Below are 15,159 nucleotides of genomic sequence, written 5' to 3'. Positions count from 1 at the left end.
CGTGTGCCAGGCCCCTGGGCTGATCGGCAAGGCTGATCCAGTCGAAGCAACGGCCCAACATCGAGATAGAGTAAAGGAGGACAGCCGTTGCTTTGGGTTGTAAAGCTTGCGCAGTTTTTTTGCTTCTTTTCCTTCATGCTAGGCTCTCGTGTCACTTGGCCTTTTTTTTGTCTCTCCTGTGGCTCGTCATGGGCCACTGCGCGCAAAACGATTGGCAAGCGAGTGCTCACCGCCATCACTACCCAGTCAAAAGCACACATCCTCCTACTTCCAGCGTTTCTTAGAAAACAAAAAAGGGTTACAGCGGGGGGGGGGGTTCTCCATGGAAGCACCGGCGAACTCATACTTGTCCCACAGGAATGAAGACAGACCGAGACAGGGCCGGGGGGGGCTTCTCGACGGGCATCGCTGTCGCGAGAGCAAGATCCGTGCGACTGCTGAGATGGATCAGATCCAAACCGATGTCTGCGACCTGAGGGCCGGTTCACAGGCACCGGGCAAGGGAAACTGCGGGTCCTCTGGTCCGACCGAAGCTCGAGTCGGCTCGCCAAAGTCGATCCGAAAGACGGGGGCTTGAGGCCTTTAGACCTGGCGTCGGCGGAGAGCGTCGGCGGTCTCGGTACATGTCGGTTTTCGAAACAGGAGGTCTAAGGTATGAGGTCTTGTGTGCTTGGCTACGGAGTGACCGAGTTCGACGGACTCGCGAGGCCAAGAAGAAAGGACGGGGCGTTGGCGTTTTGGTCTGGTGTAAACAGCCAAGCGTCATGCGAGTCCTCGAGCTCTGCTTCCGTCGAACCCAGTTGCTCTCGTGATATCGGTTCGTTGTTGAGACACGCAGTGGAGGGAGCTTGGTCGTCCGCATCTCCTCTGCGCGGGCCATCTCGCCTGTCTGTGTGTTTCAGTATGCTCGTCTAGAGTGAGCTGAGCTGAGATACTATGATGATTATACTGTGTTCATCCGACTGTGTTAAGACTACCATTGCGTGCCTGTGCGACTTCGAGAGGGAAGGCCTTGAAGACGTATCTCGGCTGAGCTGAGATACGTTACCAACGCGGTCGCATGTAAGGTGAAGTGAGTTGAACGTGGTTCACTGCCAAATCTTGGGATATGGGTATTTTTCTTCTTTTTTTTCTTTTTTTTCTTTCTTCTTCTCTTGTTTAGCCTTAATGCAATACCAACCTCAGCCACAATTCCTCTTACTCTTATCGTCTCGAACGTCTAGATAGAGCTGTCTTTCCTCCCGCAGATGAAAGTTGTGTATCTAGGTCGTGTCTGCTTTGTTGAGTTGAAAGTCACACGTCAATGGTTGCGAGAGCCTCGAGTATCACCAAAGCCGGCGGTCAGGGAGAGGTGAAACCAGGCCCCAAGGGTTGCGCTGCCTTGTTGCTTCTCTCGTCCAGTCCATCCACGGCTCGCTTGCTTCCCAACAGAGTAGGCTGTTTGCCCCGTCCTTTGCCATGTATATGAGAGGACCGCGCTTGGTCGTCCCAGGACAGGCGGTGAAGGCCAGGCTGAGCCGTCAGGCAACCAACCCTCTCTGTCAGGACGAGAACTCTGCTCCAACAGTTATCGAGGGCTTTACCGTTTTGTGTTGTGCCTGACACTTGGAGTGAATCCTGTCCGGTGGCAAAGACCTGGACCGACAGGACGCTGTCTCTTTTCCAGGTTTACAATGGCCAAGCGAGTGATATCATGCCTGTCTGGGATCTTTATTGTAACACATCAGAGCTTCGATTGCTTATAATAAGATGAAGCGATGGTGTCCAGGAGACTTAGGTCCGCGCCGGGAGGCTGACGGGGAGCTGGTGATGGGCGGAAACGTGGGCAATGGGGTACTGAGAGAGCGTGTTCCGGCTTGAATGATTAATTGGTATGCTTCGCTTGATGCCATGCTACAGACTCTCGTGTCAATTGTGTCGTGGTAGAAGTAATACGGATGCAGCAACTGTGCTCCTCCCTCTATGGGCTTGGAGCATTCCGCGTTCTGAGACAAGGGGACTCACCCATTTTGCAGTCCCCGACACAATGACAAATTTATCGACACCCGAGGCTCTTCCGCAGTATGTAGGATAGGCTCGGTCCTGTTCTTTACCCTGCTTGCTATAAAAGAGATGTCGAGATCGTTGATGTAGAAACTAATGTGCTAGTTGGGCGAGAGAGAAGGAGAAGGAGCAGGAGACGAGGGCAGCAAATCTTCCACGCTGTCTGCGAGCCGCTAGGACCTTTAAGAGAGCAGCGGCCTTCATCCATGACAACCCCGGGTCCGAATATGCGCGAAGCGGTAAAGCACGATAGCAAAGCTGTTCCAGGCATATGCTTGTGTAGACTGCCCAGGCAACTGGGGCGATAGGAGCCAGAATGTGGAAAACGCATGCAACGATGAGTGCGTGTTTTTTGCTGCCCGCGCCCGCGGCTTGGGGGCTTTAGATGTCCCGACGAGAAGTTTCATTGTGATTCCACGGTTGGAGATATCCAGCCTGGTTTAAAGAGTTTTGTGATACAGAACGTAACGTGGGCTTGATGACTCAGCTCTCTGTGGGCGATTCTGGACTACAGGTCTTAGGACTCGGGTTCAGCAGGGGACGGGGGTCCTTAGTTCGAATATCGATGGTTCTACATACCTTCTAGTGACCCAGTCTATTTTAGTAGCCGCTAGTAGCTAGCATTAACCACAAATAAGAACATGATATTGGTGTCTCCTAGGGCATGGGGGATTGTGCTTACATTGCTGGTGGTCCGAGGCGATCTGCGGACGTAAGGCTTCCTGAGCGAGGAGAAGAGGCAATTTCCAAGCGGAATGTCGGCAGACATGTATTGAAATGGGGTTTTAAATACGGCTAACAGCTTGCCGAGCACGGTTCTATGCACTACAGCTACTGGGATCGAGCGACGGTATGAGGGGTGTACGCAATGCCTGCTTGGAAATACACCCCGAGTCAGACACCTGGCTTGTACCGTGTGGTTGGTCTGTGAGAGCGCTGGGGATGTTAGTTCGTCGATGACTTTCACCATCTCACAAGGCTGAGAAACGTAGGAAGTAGATGCATCTAATCACGCTATCCCGACTGGAAACAGCCGACTGAAGTGGTAATTCACCTCCACTAGCATTAAAGCTTAATGGGAAGTGTGGAGGCCTGGATGCACACCACTTGCTGCTACCAGTAACCCACATACAGGTTTCGTCTCAGAGTCAGAACACAAACAGGCGCAAGGACAACGAGGGTGCCCTATTAGTTGGTTAGCTGTGCAGAGTGCATACTGTTGAACAGACCATGGCAGCTGAAGACGTGGCGCAACAGAGCCATTCATGTTGATTTGTGCTAGTGATTAGTAGCAAACTTCTTGGATCCACGTATTTCCATACCATGAGTGAATCACGGCTCTTATCGAATCGCTCAGAGTATATATATATATATATATATATATATAGATACATATCGACAAGCCTCCCTCAATGAGTCAGTCCCCTTGCAGGCTGTTATAGAAACCGCTGCAGCACGGATGCCGAGGCTGCTGCCCTCTCCTGCTACTGGGCTATACGCAACTTTGAAGCCTGTCTCCTAGGCTTCTCGCCCAGGTCTCAAACATGCCAAAAAAGCATCACCTCAAACACTACGGAAACAGATGCGCGATGAGGACGGGATCATGTCGAGATGACGTGAGGTTGTTGCGGGTAAGTGGATGGTGGACTTGGCTTAAACCTTGACCTGCTTTTGATAGTCGTAATTGGGGCCCGGTTACATAAAAGCTACTCTTGTGTTGCATCACCGCTTCTCTTGCGATGCCTGATACCCCGTATCGCCCAATGCCGAGTACGAATGTGTTTGCCAAGTTATCGTAGTGGCATCCCCCGTTATTCACCAACGATTCCCGGGGCTAGTGAACTCGTTTCAAACCTTCATTGAGTGATTGACGACTCCCAAACACATGTGGATTCCGGCCACGCGCGGGTGACCCCGCGCCCCAGCCAAAGAAGCCTGCCTTATCGAGCCTCTAAGATAAATTTAGGAGGGGCTGCTCTGGGGCCTGGCATGGATTCACTTGCATAAGTCCGATGGACAAGTGTGATTAAGAGGCACACTCTCTGGGTTTCCTAGGTATATCAAGCTACCCACCCGTTGTTGGGTAGCATTGACACAATCTCGCAGCGTCTCCACACTGACCACACGCACACGGCCTTTTCAAAACGAAACGCAAGCACGCCCTCTACCAAAACACCTGAATCGGCATCTGTGAGAAAATAACAACTTGATTTTCGACAAGTCTCCTCCGGTTCGAAGAAAGGTGACTGAATGTGAGAGATGGCGGTTACGCAAACCGAGAGCGCCCAGCTGGCGAGTCAGCTCGACGGCCGGGTGATGGTCATCCCTGACCTGCGCCGGATGCTCAGCCACTGGCCGTCCGGGAGGAACATCCACGCTCCCGACATTGAGGTGTTGATCAACGACCTTCTGGACAAGGAGTAAGTTGTGTTGGCTCTTTGCGAGGTTTTCGATGTACTGATGCCGTCGTGCAGTGATGCTCCTGCACAAGATATAGCGAATATCAGGGAGGCCAACCCGACGTTGCTTGCGTCCAGGTAAGTTTCGCTTTCGCAAAGGGAAAAAAAAAGGGGAAAAAGAAGAAGATGAAGAAAAAGAAAAAGACCACTTGAACAGCTCGTTCTGACGGCGGCGCAAACAGCCTCTGGCCAGACGTATCAAAAGGAAAGCTCGGCACATTGACGTTTATGGTCCTCTGGCAGGGTAGGCTCGATGACTACATCGAGGCCCTCGAGTATGAAAGCCAAGGCAAGGCGAAGGAGTTTCGCAGCAACGCCAAAGGGTACATTGCGCATTACCTTCAACTCTCAGAGCGGCCCACGGAGCCAGCGATGACACCCATCATCTCGGATTTCCAACCGGTTGCGAAAATGATATGCCAGCAGTACAACAAAGGTGGGTGGCGGCGAGCGGGGTTGTCAGCGCGGCGACTGCGAGCTGACACACTACTCTAGATCAGCGTCGGAAGTTGAAGACCAGCCTCTTTGAGTACATTGATTCAACGGTCCAGGAGATACGCTATATCGACAGTGGTGAGGTGCCGACGGACCTCAAATATGACATGCTTCGTAAAAGGACAGCGGGCACAGGCCCTCTTTGTGCGTTAGCAGAGTGAGTGTTGAGATGATGTTAGGGTGAGATGAGGCTGTGCTGACGGGAGAAGGTTCGCCTCAGGTCTGGAATGGCCATCGACCGTCTTTAACTCTCACCCGTTCAAGATGATGCTGCAGTCGGTCGCCATCGTCGTTGGCCTGTTTGTCGCCCGGAAATGTCGGATTAGAATGGACCCTAAGCTGACGATTGCATGATAGGACGAACGATCTGCTCTCTTTGCGAAAAGAGTTGGTAAGAAACCCCCTCCCCCCCATGTCTTGCGTATGTTGGCGACGACTGACACTTGTGCAGCGCAAAGGGCGAACTCTCAGCGCGGTGCCGGTCCGCCTCTGGAACAACCCGGATGGTGACTTGGAGGCAGTCGTCGGAGAGGTTGTCGATGACATCGAGAAGGCGATCAGGCAATTCGACATTTGCGAACGCAGGCTCGTCAACCAGAGCCAAGCAGACAGCGATACAACACGGCAGATCGCTGCGACGCTCAAGACGATTTGTACCGGGAATTTGACTTGGAGGTTTGTTTCCTGGTAGACACGCTTTCCGCATCAGGTGTCGATGCTAACAAAGGGCAGTCTCGCATCCAGTAGGTACAGTGTCGGCGAACCAGCTGCTGATGGAAGTTTGAGGCAGGAATTGAGGGTTGGCGAACAACGTCATGGGGACGGATGGCGGAAATAAATGGTCATGTATATATAGCGACACGAGGGCGTAACGCTTGAGCTGCCCTCATTAATCAATGATACCCAGTGCCGACATTATTATAGAATGTCTAATCGAAGCGTGCATCTTGACCGTGATGCGGTGAATAGGGGGACGAGGACTTTGAGAGATGATGGTGATTCAGAGGTTTAGAGAAAAAAGGAAGGGGAGGCTTGCTCCTATTGGTGTGGTATGGGTAAGCTACCTACTACTACTACTACTACTACCTACCTAGTACGGAGTAGAATGTCACTTTATGTACCTACATGCAAGTTTGCTTCAAAATGCGACGGGCGTGGAAACGCGGAGATTGTTGCATTGGTCCCAGTGGGGAGTTGTTTGCTGTTTAGGTAGTCTCGGCTGCGCCTAGAAACGCTAGTCTGATGTCATAATAAATTGCGAGATCAGCCAAGCGAATGTCTCAACCTCAACTGGTGAGTGAGTAGGTAGGTAGGCGTGCGCGCGCCCCTCCCAAAGCTTTCAGCTCGGAGGAGCTCCCCCCCCCCCCCAGAAAGTCTCCTCCGCCCCCAACCGTCTGCACCCCCCAAATAACAACATTGCATCCGACATTGTACTCCGTCTCCCATCACCATCGCGGCCTTTCGACCACGCCAATTGATTCGCACAACCACCTCCTTCCTCGATACTCATCACAGCTGACAACAATGGCTTTCCGATTCGCAGCAAGAAGAGTCGCCCTCGCGCGCCCCGCTGTCCCTGCTAGGGCTTTCCACTCGACGCCCCGCGCTTTGGTGAAGACGGGCGACGCCGTGCCCAGCCTCGACGTGCTCGTGGAGAATTCGCCCGGCAACAAGGTCAACCTCGCCGACGAGTTCGCCAAGGTCAACAACGGCCTCATCATCGGTGTCCCCGCTGCCTTCTCGCCCGCGTGCTCGGCGAGCCACATCCCCTCGTACATTAACCACCCCAAGCTTAAGGAGCAGGGCGCCGTGTTTGTCGTCTCCGTCAACGACCCCTTTGTGTAGGTCGCCCCTCGACGGATTGCACGAGAGGGAGATTGACGATGCTGACGACTCGACAGCATGAAGGCTTGGGGTGATCAATTGGACCCCGCTGGCCAGACTGGCGTAGGTTGAACCATTGTTGATGGATATGAGTGAGTGCACAGTGGGTAGCTGACGCGGCGACAGATTCGATTCCTGGGTGACCCCTCGGGCGAATTCACCAAGGCGCTCGAGGTCGACTTCGACAGCAAAGCCATTTTCGGCAACGACCGCAGCAAGCGTTACACTCTTGTTATCGAGAACGGCAAGGTCAAGGAGGCCCACGTCGAGCCCGACAACATTGGCACCAAGGGTGAGATCTGTTCCACTACATTTGATCAGAGGATGGGGCTAACAAGTTCCGCCAGTCTCCTTGGCCGACACGGTCCTGGGTTAAGGGGGTGATGACACATTGGAGCAGGTTGGATGAATAACTAGGTAGACGTTTTGAGTTCGGAGTCATGTACGAACGCAGGAGGTGGATGTATGATGAAAAAGACGAAGAAGAAAAGGCCACACGCAGAGATATAGGCAAACATCAAATATAGCATAAACTATTTGGCGCAAAACGGAAGACGGCAGAGCTGCTGTATTCTAGGGATTGGCACTTGCAGGGAGAGCCAAAACACTGGTTTATCCCATGGCTGGGTATAACGCCTGCACACATCAGCTCCAGAGAAAGAATGGAACGGCCTCATGGTTCGGACGGGACGGAAGCTTTACCGGTGCAGCTGGCCGACCCGGAGGCACCCAGCAAGCTCGTTTGACCGGCGACATCGGAGCCACTTGGTGCCGGGCCGCTCCTGACAAATGCAAGGGGGCGAAATAGCACTGGATGAGAGATGGCGGCTTATCGATGCCTAGTCTGCTAGGTAAGCTGAGGTAACTACTCCGTACCTACGTAGGTAGTGTACCTAGTAGGTAAGGAAAGGCTACGCCGCCTAGACCGAGAAATTCCCGACAGGCCCCCCTGCTTATCGAGCGAGCGAGTGGCGCTCAGGGCAGGCGTGTGAGTCGCCCAGCGTCATGCGCCCGACCAACTCACGACACCAAACCCACCCTTCGCTCAAGTCCGGGTGAGCAAACAGACAAACAGACAGGAGGACAAACAGGGCCAGCCAGGGGCCCGGAGCAAGGGTATGGAACCAGGCCGCAAGGGCCGTGGAGAGATGGTCAGTCACCCGCTCGTTGTAAGACACGATCACTGGTCCAGCACTTTGCCATGACGCTGGCACGGTACGGCACAGCAAGCCTAGTTCGCAATGAGCCACCATCTTGGGCTCTCCCGTCCATGTCCTTGATTCCTTTATATTCTGCCCGGTGTGGTTAAACCCTTACGCATGGCAGAGAAAGCGCAAAACATAATCCTATGCGGCCCAGTGACCTAATCTCAATCCTGCCTTCCCCCTCCCCCCCCGCAAGTTTGCTGTCATCGACCCCGGCTCTAAGTTACGTCTTGAGAGGCCAGGAGAACTTGGTAGATGTCTTCAGTGTATGGAGTATATGAATACCTACCCTAACCTACAGGCATAGTGTAGTCATACCGTTGGCACGTAGCGTCGGTTGTGTGCTTTGCGGATGAGCCCCTTCCAGTCAGCGACTCCGCCCTGTGCCTATGCAGCCTGTTGGTGATCCCCCCCCCCCCCCCCAGTCGAGGGGTACATGGGGTTTCGCATGCATGCCCACCAAGCACCAAGTCACAAGTCATCTGTTCCCAGGCACTCAGCGCAACCAACAGCACATCCGCCCGCTCCATCCAGTCTACCCTACCTATCTGTTCATTATCCCACACATCCCGCATCCCGCAGTCCACTCGTCGCTCACCCCTTCCGCATTCCGGTCTGTTGTCTGCCAGCCAGCGACATTCGAATCACATTACCTAACCTTACCTACCACAATCACCCCTCCCCCGAAAAACCACAGCCGCCGCCGCCTTCGCTCTACACCGCAGGCATCAGACCGAGGTCCTTTCCCTTCATTCCCTGACTAATCTCGTCGACCGACTACGGATACACTACTAGTGTACCTTTTCTCTGCTACTTGCTCACTACCCGCCCCATCCATTCCTTGTACCTGATTGTGGCCTCAGCCTTGGGTCATCGCAGCCTGTAACTTAATCAAGCCCCTCCCCTCCCCTCCACCCTCTCCCGAGTGACTCCCACCCCACGACCGACACAGCGAAACCCCCTCCCTTTCGAGTGACAGGACTTGATCTTCATTTCCGCCACCAAACCTCCCGCCCTCCTCGTTAACCCTCGTCGTTTCCATTAGAGGAAACGCTTCCCTCGCCTCCATTTGTAGTCGGCACCATTCCTCCCACCACGCGGAAGCGAAAGGCCGCTGAGGCGACGATATCCTCCGATACCCAAGACATCTTGCCGAAAAAGAGGATAGCCTCAGCTGCCAAACAGGACGCTCCCCCAACTCCTCTCACCACCGCGAGCAACGGCATGGATTCCGAGGAAGACTTCATGTCAGCTCTCTCGAGCGAGGACGAGATCATGCAGGATGACAGCGGTGAAGACATGTCTGGTCCTGATGGTATACTTACTCCCCCTCCCCCCTGCTACAAGACATCCCTCCTCTCCTACCACGAGCTGACCCCTCTGCTTCTTTTACAGACTTTGACGAGGACGACTTCGATGACGAGCCTGACGCGGACCTGGGCATGATCAAAGACTCGGACACAAAGAAGAAGGTTGCCTACGACATCTCTTTCAAAGTATACGAACCCAAGGACATTCAACGTCAGCAAGATGACATGATCGACGAGGTCAACATGATTCTCAATATCCGAAAGGAAGACGTCGCGATATTGTTGCGGCACTTCAGATGGAACAAAGAGCGTCTTATCGAAGATTACATGGACGGCTCCAACAAAGTCCTCGAGGCAGCCGGACTTGGCTCCAATGTCACCGGTCCGCCCAAACTCGAGGCCATTCCAGGTTTCATGTGCGATATCTGCTGCGAGGACGAGGACGGCCTCCAGACCTTCTCCCTCAAGTGTGGCCACCGATACTGCGTTGACTGCTACCGTCACTACCTTACGCAGAAGATCCGCGAAGAGGGCGAGGCTGCCCGTATCCAGTGCCCTGCTGAGGGATGCGGCCGCATCATCGACTCAAAGTCCCTGGACCTGCTCGTTGCCTCGGACCTCAACTCACGGTACAACGAGCTGCTCAACAGGACATACGTCGAGGACAGGGACACCCTCAAATGGTGTCCGGCACCAGACTGCCCCAACGCCATCGAGTGCGGCATCAAGAAGAAGGATCTGGACAGGATCGTCCCCACAGTTGCTTGTGGCTGCGGTCATCGCTTTTGCTTCGGTTGCATCCTCAACGATCACCAACCGGCACCGTGCGAGCTCGTCAGAAGATGGCTCAAGAAGTGCGCCGATGACTCTGAGACTGCTAACTGGATCTCGGCCAACACCAAAGAGTGCCCCAAATGCAACTCAACAATCGAGAAGAACGGTGGCTGCAACCACATGACGTGCCGCAAGTGCAAGCACGAATTCTGCTGGATGTGTATGGGACTCTGGTCAGAGCACGGAACCAGTTGGTACAACTGCAACCGTTTCGAGGAGAAGAGCGGCACCGAGGCTCGCGACGCGCAAGCCAAGTCGCGCATCTCGCTGGAGCGGTATCTGCACTACTACAATCGCTACGCCAACCATGAACAGTCTGCCAAACTGGACAAGGATATATATCACAAGACGGAAAAGAAGATGGTGCAGCTCCAGACCGCCTCTGGCATGTCGTGGATCGAGGTGCAGTACCTCAACCAAGCTTCACAGACCCTTCAGACATGCCGGCAAACTCTTAAGTGGACATATGCCTTTGCCTTCTACCTGGCGCGGAACAACCTGACCGAGATCTTCGAAGACAACCAGAAGGATCTTGAGATGGCCGTAGAGGCTTTGTCGGAGATGTTTGAGAAGCCTGTTGCGGAGCTCTGTGACAAGAAGCTAAAGGTGGACATTATGGACAAGACGTCGTACTGCAAGAAGCGCCGCATCATCCTGCTCGAAGACACCGCAGATAACCTCGCCAACGGTATGTCATCTTAGCCCTCGTGGCCCTCCTCCTCGCACTATCGGGGTTTTCTTAGCTAACGTTCCCAGGACGATGGACTTTCAACGTCGACTTACACGGCCCCTCGCCAGCAGCCGCCACCAGCAGCCGCCGCTGAGAGAATCCTGCGTGCGATGAGGGCGTCGTGAAGCTTCAATACGGCATTGGGCAACGAGGATGTCATTCGGCCTAGCCTCTTTCTCTCGCGTTGTCCTGCCTACATGTACCAGAGATAGTCACCATAACGATCTCCGTACCTGTTAACGAAACTGGGTTTCGGAGAAAGAATGGCCAGAACACACAGGTGGGATATGGCAAATAGTTTGTTCACGCGAAAGACGACGAAGCGTTGCATCTAACTTGAGGGTGCGTGACTTATCATTGGGTTGCCAGGGACGGCATTATGGGAGGGCGAGAAACAACAGCGCATCATGAGCATTGTGTATGTTATAGGTCTTCAGGTTACACGCCGAGTGTCCCAGGCACAGCGGCTACGGGTTTTTTTTTATGCATCATGCCTTTTTTGGCGAGACCGTGTCTCGGTTTTCAAACACATTTTTTGCCTGCATGCTGCGTGTGTGTATGATTCGAGCTTGGGTCCTGGCGCTTTGCTCTTCACACCAAGCCTGCCGATGCACCGTGCCTGACTCGCGACACAGCGGTTTGCACTTAACTTGCACCGAGCTCTATGACGACGTCTGACGAAAGTTTCGATTTTTTTTTTCTCTTTCTCTTTTCTTAACAGAGAGAGAAAGGAAAAAAGGCCGGTGGGAGGAGGGATGCGATCAGACGACCGCCTTGCCTCCGGCAGCCACGTGGTCATTAACCCGTCTCTCTACCCAACCCATTTGAGGTCTGTCTGGCTGCCGGTCTCGGTCCGTTCCTCTCCACACTCACGACCTTGACACATACGTGTCGGGCTGGAAGGCAGGTGGGCCGGCTCGCTGGCCAGCACACATCGTTGATGGACGGCCAAGAGGCGGGATGAGAAACTCCTTCGGTGAACAAAATGCTTCTCGGCCACGAGATATTCCTATCATCACTACGTAAGACTCCCTACGCCATGGGCTATTGAAATGCATACAAGAAACCGGCTATCCGTCCCTTTATTCCCCTGAATAAACATCGTTTCCTTGGCCCCGCGATGCAGCTTCCTGGTTTCAAGTAACACATGCTCCTTGATCAGTAGCAACTTCGACGGTCCATAATGACCTTGTGGCCGTCAAGTATGGTTGTCGGCCCAAACGCCCAACATTGGTAGACATGCCCCATCTATCTGGGACACCTAAAACGCCTCACAGTCGTATACCCTGGTGCGTTGTCGCCCGCTGGCTAGCGCCATGAGCTTGCACCTTGAATGGTGCGTAACTGCTGAAACGCCTGCTTCCGCAATTAATAGAACAGAATAATGACGCAACGTGTATGGGTATCGTATCGAACATTGTAGTTGTTGATAATCATTCAGTTATACACGAACCGGGATAGGTTCAAAGCTTTGGGTCGCGAGTCCTCGTCCATGGCGCCAAGCCCCCCTGAAAAGACATCATCTTCATTCTCGCCGTCGCTATCGGGGATGATCTGATCTTCGCTTCCGCATGGTGCGTTCAGCGCCTCAACCTCGGCCAGATTAACCTTGGGCAGGGGTACGAATGAGGGGTTGACGGGCATCGACTTGAGGAGCCGGCTCTTCCGGGGACTGCGCTTCGGACTCCGCTGGATCGAACCCTTAGTGGGAGACAGGGGCCGGCGAGTAGACGCGTTCTTGCGTTGGAGAGCACGGCATCCCATGCGCTGGAGCGGGGTGAGAAGCGGGGTGGCCTTGGAAGAGGTGCCAGCTGCGAACGAGCCAGCAGAGAATGTGATCGACGATGGTGCAGTAGAGGGAGCGCCGCTTGAAGGCGTGAAGATGGATGAGTGCTGGGAGACGGTGGTGGACGGCGTATCAGGCTGACTGGAAGAGGCAGGACTTGGCTGAGAGTTGAGAGCGAATCGCTGCAAAGACGTGCGTCTGGACGTCTTCTCGGGCAACGATGAGGTAGGCTTGTTTGGCTCGGTGCCCTCGGTCTCGGACAGATCAGTCTGTGGCGTTGTTGCTATCTCCTCGTCTTTGCTGAATTGGCTGTCCGTGGCTGTAGTCGCCTCCGTGCCCGTATCTGTGCTCTGGCTCTCTTCAAAGACGGCGATCGACTTCGGCTTCGGGGCACGCCATCCGTCAGTATCTGGCAGATTGAGTAGTGCCTCATCAATAGAGTCATCTGAGAACAGGAAGCTGTCCTTCTTGCTCTTGTTGGCGTCGCTTCCGCTTTGGGGGAAGAACTTGCTCTTTTGGGATTCCTCAGGCTTGGTTTCGGTAGTGTCGGTGTCCGCGCAGAGACGAACCTTCTTGGGCGGTCGTTGGGAGCTGCTTCTCATTAGGGTATCGATATCGTCTAGGGTATTTGCTGCGTCGCCAATCGTGACTCGGCGGGACTCGCCAGAGCTTCCAAGGGCATTCGGTTCCAGGAGATTCTGGATGGGTTCGGTCCGTCGTCGTGTTAGGCGAGGAGAAGTAATAGAGCGGACGGTTCGTGTTGGCCGGGGGCTAGCTGCTGGTTGTGATGATGACGTCCCCTGGAGATAAGGTCTAGGCAACGGGAAGACGCGAGGGACAAGGCCGTTGTGGGTGAGGGCAGCAACCCTTTCCGGGTCGACCGAGAAGCAGTTGCGATCCATTTCGCCCATTGGGATGCGCTGATGACCCTTGAAGTACGAGTCAATCGGCTTTATGGGGGCTCTCGTACGAGTCGAGGCTGAAGAGGCAGCCGCAATAGCCTCTGCGGACTGAGAGTGTCTCCTTTTGGCATCGGTCTTTGAGCCAGGCATAGGTGCAGGGATAATGGTCTCTTTGGTAATGGGGTTGACGTCTCCAACTGCAATGGCAGTGGCCAAGTCAGGCTCGACATAACCGCCAATGAACGGCATGTCCTCGACACCCTTGTCCTCTTCAGGTTCCGTCAAGCAGACCAACTGCTTCTTCTTCGGACAGTAGACTCTCTGGTGGAGGAAGGTAAGCTCCGCCTGGGCAAACCGCGACATGTAGTTCTCCGAAACGCGATGCTTCCCCTCGAATTGGATCATCCGGACCAAACGTTCAGGGGTTTTGTACTTGCGCATCATCCGGTACGCCGTCTTGAGGCCCATGTTGTTGATGCCCTCAAGGTAGTCGCAGCCGCTGAAAATGGCCATGCGGCGGAAGTCGGTGTCGGTCCATCCCGTCAGGGAAACTTCCCGAACGGCACAAAAGTCCCTCCGGTTGATCTCGATGCAGTTTCCGTACTGATCAAGCTTGGTCAAAAGGCGCTTGCATCCGAAGACCAAGAGATCGGAGTCCTCCGAGAGGATGCCGGCAATGAGGCCTTGTCGTTCGAGGTAGACGAGCTGGGCGTCAGCTTCGTACGGTGCAACGACGTACGGGAGGTCCATCTTCTTCAATTCGTCAATGAGATTGCGAGCCATCTCTGGTGTGACATCGATGGCCTTTTGAAACTCAAGGGCTGCTTGCGACGACTTGCCGGCCTTGAGGAGCTCCATAGCCGACTTCTTGCTATCCTCGCGGCGTTTGGCGCGAGATCCTTCGGTGGCAGCTTTGCTGGGAAGGAAGTCGCCGTCAAAGACCAGGTAAGGTGTGACGCCAAAATGCTTGAGCATTCTCACTCGGTGCATGGCGAAGTCGACATATCTGGGTGCAGTGTCAGGTAAGGTGCAAACAAACCAGCGGGCGCATAGCTCAAAAGGGCCGGATGGAGCGCTAGGCTAGGGCGACACTCACTTGCGGGTGGGGTTGCCTTTGGCCAAGTCAACGGCACAGGCAATGGCACCGCGATGAAGCCATCCGTAGGCGTCAACGCCGAGCGTCTCGCCGGCGAACTTCTTCAGCTCGGTTGGCCTGTGGATGGACTTGAGAAGCGGGAGAAGACCTGTGGTGGCGACAATGAGTAAAGAAACGTCTTGACCGAAATCAAGGGATAGGCAAAGTACCTGAGACGCCCATTATTGACCTCAAGGAAACAACTCGCAAGTCCTCACAGAGTGCAGAAGCCTTCCGCGATCTCGAGGACTTGAAGTTTCGCTCTCTCTCGGATCCGAATCACAGGCCAAACAGCCGGGCAAACAATGTGCGATCAATGTTCAGTCCATCCGTCGAGAGGCGACACGCGTGAAGAGAGGGATCGCGTTGGAGGATG

At 54.2% G+C, this 15,159-nt stretch overlaps 4 protein-coding genes across 4 annotated transcripts; 3 read left to right on the top strand and 1 right to left on the bottom strand.

Annotated features, from left to right (window-relative positions):
* Positions 1-4,302: 4,302 nt before the first annotated feature.
* GLRG_06676 (uncharacterized protein) lies at positions 4,303-5,782 on the top strand (the record flags this gene model as incomplete). The annotated part of the gene is made up of 8 exons (XM_008097530.1): positions 4,303-4,463; positions 4,518-4,580; positions 4,685-4,938; positions 4,998-5,154; positions 5,207-5,296; positions 5,355-5,388; positions 5,449-5,650; positions 5,730-5,782. 8 exons carry the CDS (start codon positions 4,303-4,305, stop codon positions 5,780-5,782), a joined length of 1,014 nt encoding a protein of 337 aa, XP_008095721.1.
* Positions 5,783-6,521: 739 nt separating this feature from the next.
* GLRG_06675 (redoxin) lies at positions 6,522-7,257 on the top strand (the record flags this gene model as incomplete). Its single annotated transcript, XM_008097529.1, has 4 exons — positions 6,522-6,838; positions 6,899-6,944; positions 7,008-7,173; positions 7,229-7,257. The coding sequence occupies 4 exons, from the start codon at positions 6,522-6,524 to the stop codon at positions 7,255-7,257; spliced, it is 558 nt and encodes a 185-aa protein (XP_008095720.1).
* Positions 7,258-9,310: 2,053 nt separating this feature from the next.
* Positions 9,311-11,054, top strand: GLRG_06674 (IBR domain-containing protein; the record flags this gene model as incomplete). The annotated part of the gene is made up of 3 exons (XM_008097528.1): positions 9,311-9,401; positions 9,482-10,918; positions 10,987-11,054. 3 exons carry the CDS (start codon positions 9,311-9,313, stop codon positions 11,052-11,054), a joined length of 1,596 nt encoding a protein of 531 aa, XP_008095719.1.
* A 1,343-nt stretch (positions 11,055-12,397) lies between these two features.
* On the bottom strand, positions 12,398-14,638 carry GLRG_06673 (uncharacterized protein; the record flags this gene model as incomplete). The annotated part of the gene is made up of 1 exon (XM_008097527.1): positions 12,398-14,638. The coding sequence occupies one exon, from the start codon at positions 14,636-14,638 to the stop codon at positions 12,398-12,400; it is 2,241 nt and encodes a 746-aa protein (XP_008095718.1).
* Between the last annotated feature and the right edge of the window lie 521 nt (positions 14,639-15,159).

Source organism: Colletotrichum graminicola (assembly GCF_000149035.1).
Source record: "Colletotrichum graminicola M1.001 genomic scaffold supercont1.27, whole genome shotgun sequence".
NCBI lineage: Eukaryota > Fungi > Ascomycota > Sordariomycetes > Glomerellales > Glomerellaceae > Colletotrichum > Colletotrichum graminicola.
Note: the sequence above shows the minus strand (reverse complement) of the source record. Positions and strands in the feature narration are given on the sequence as shown.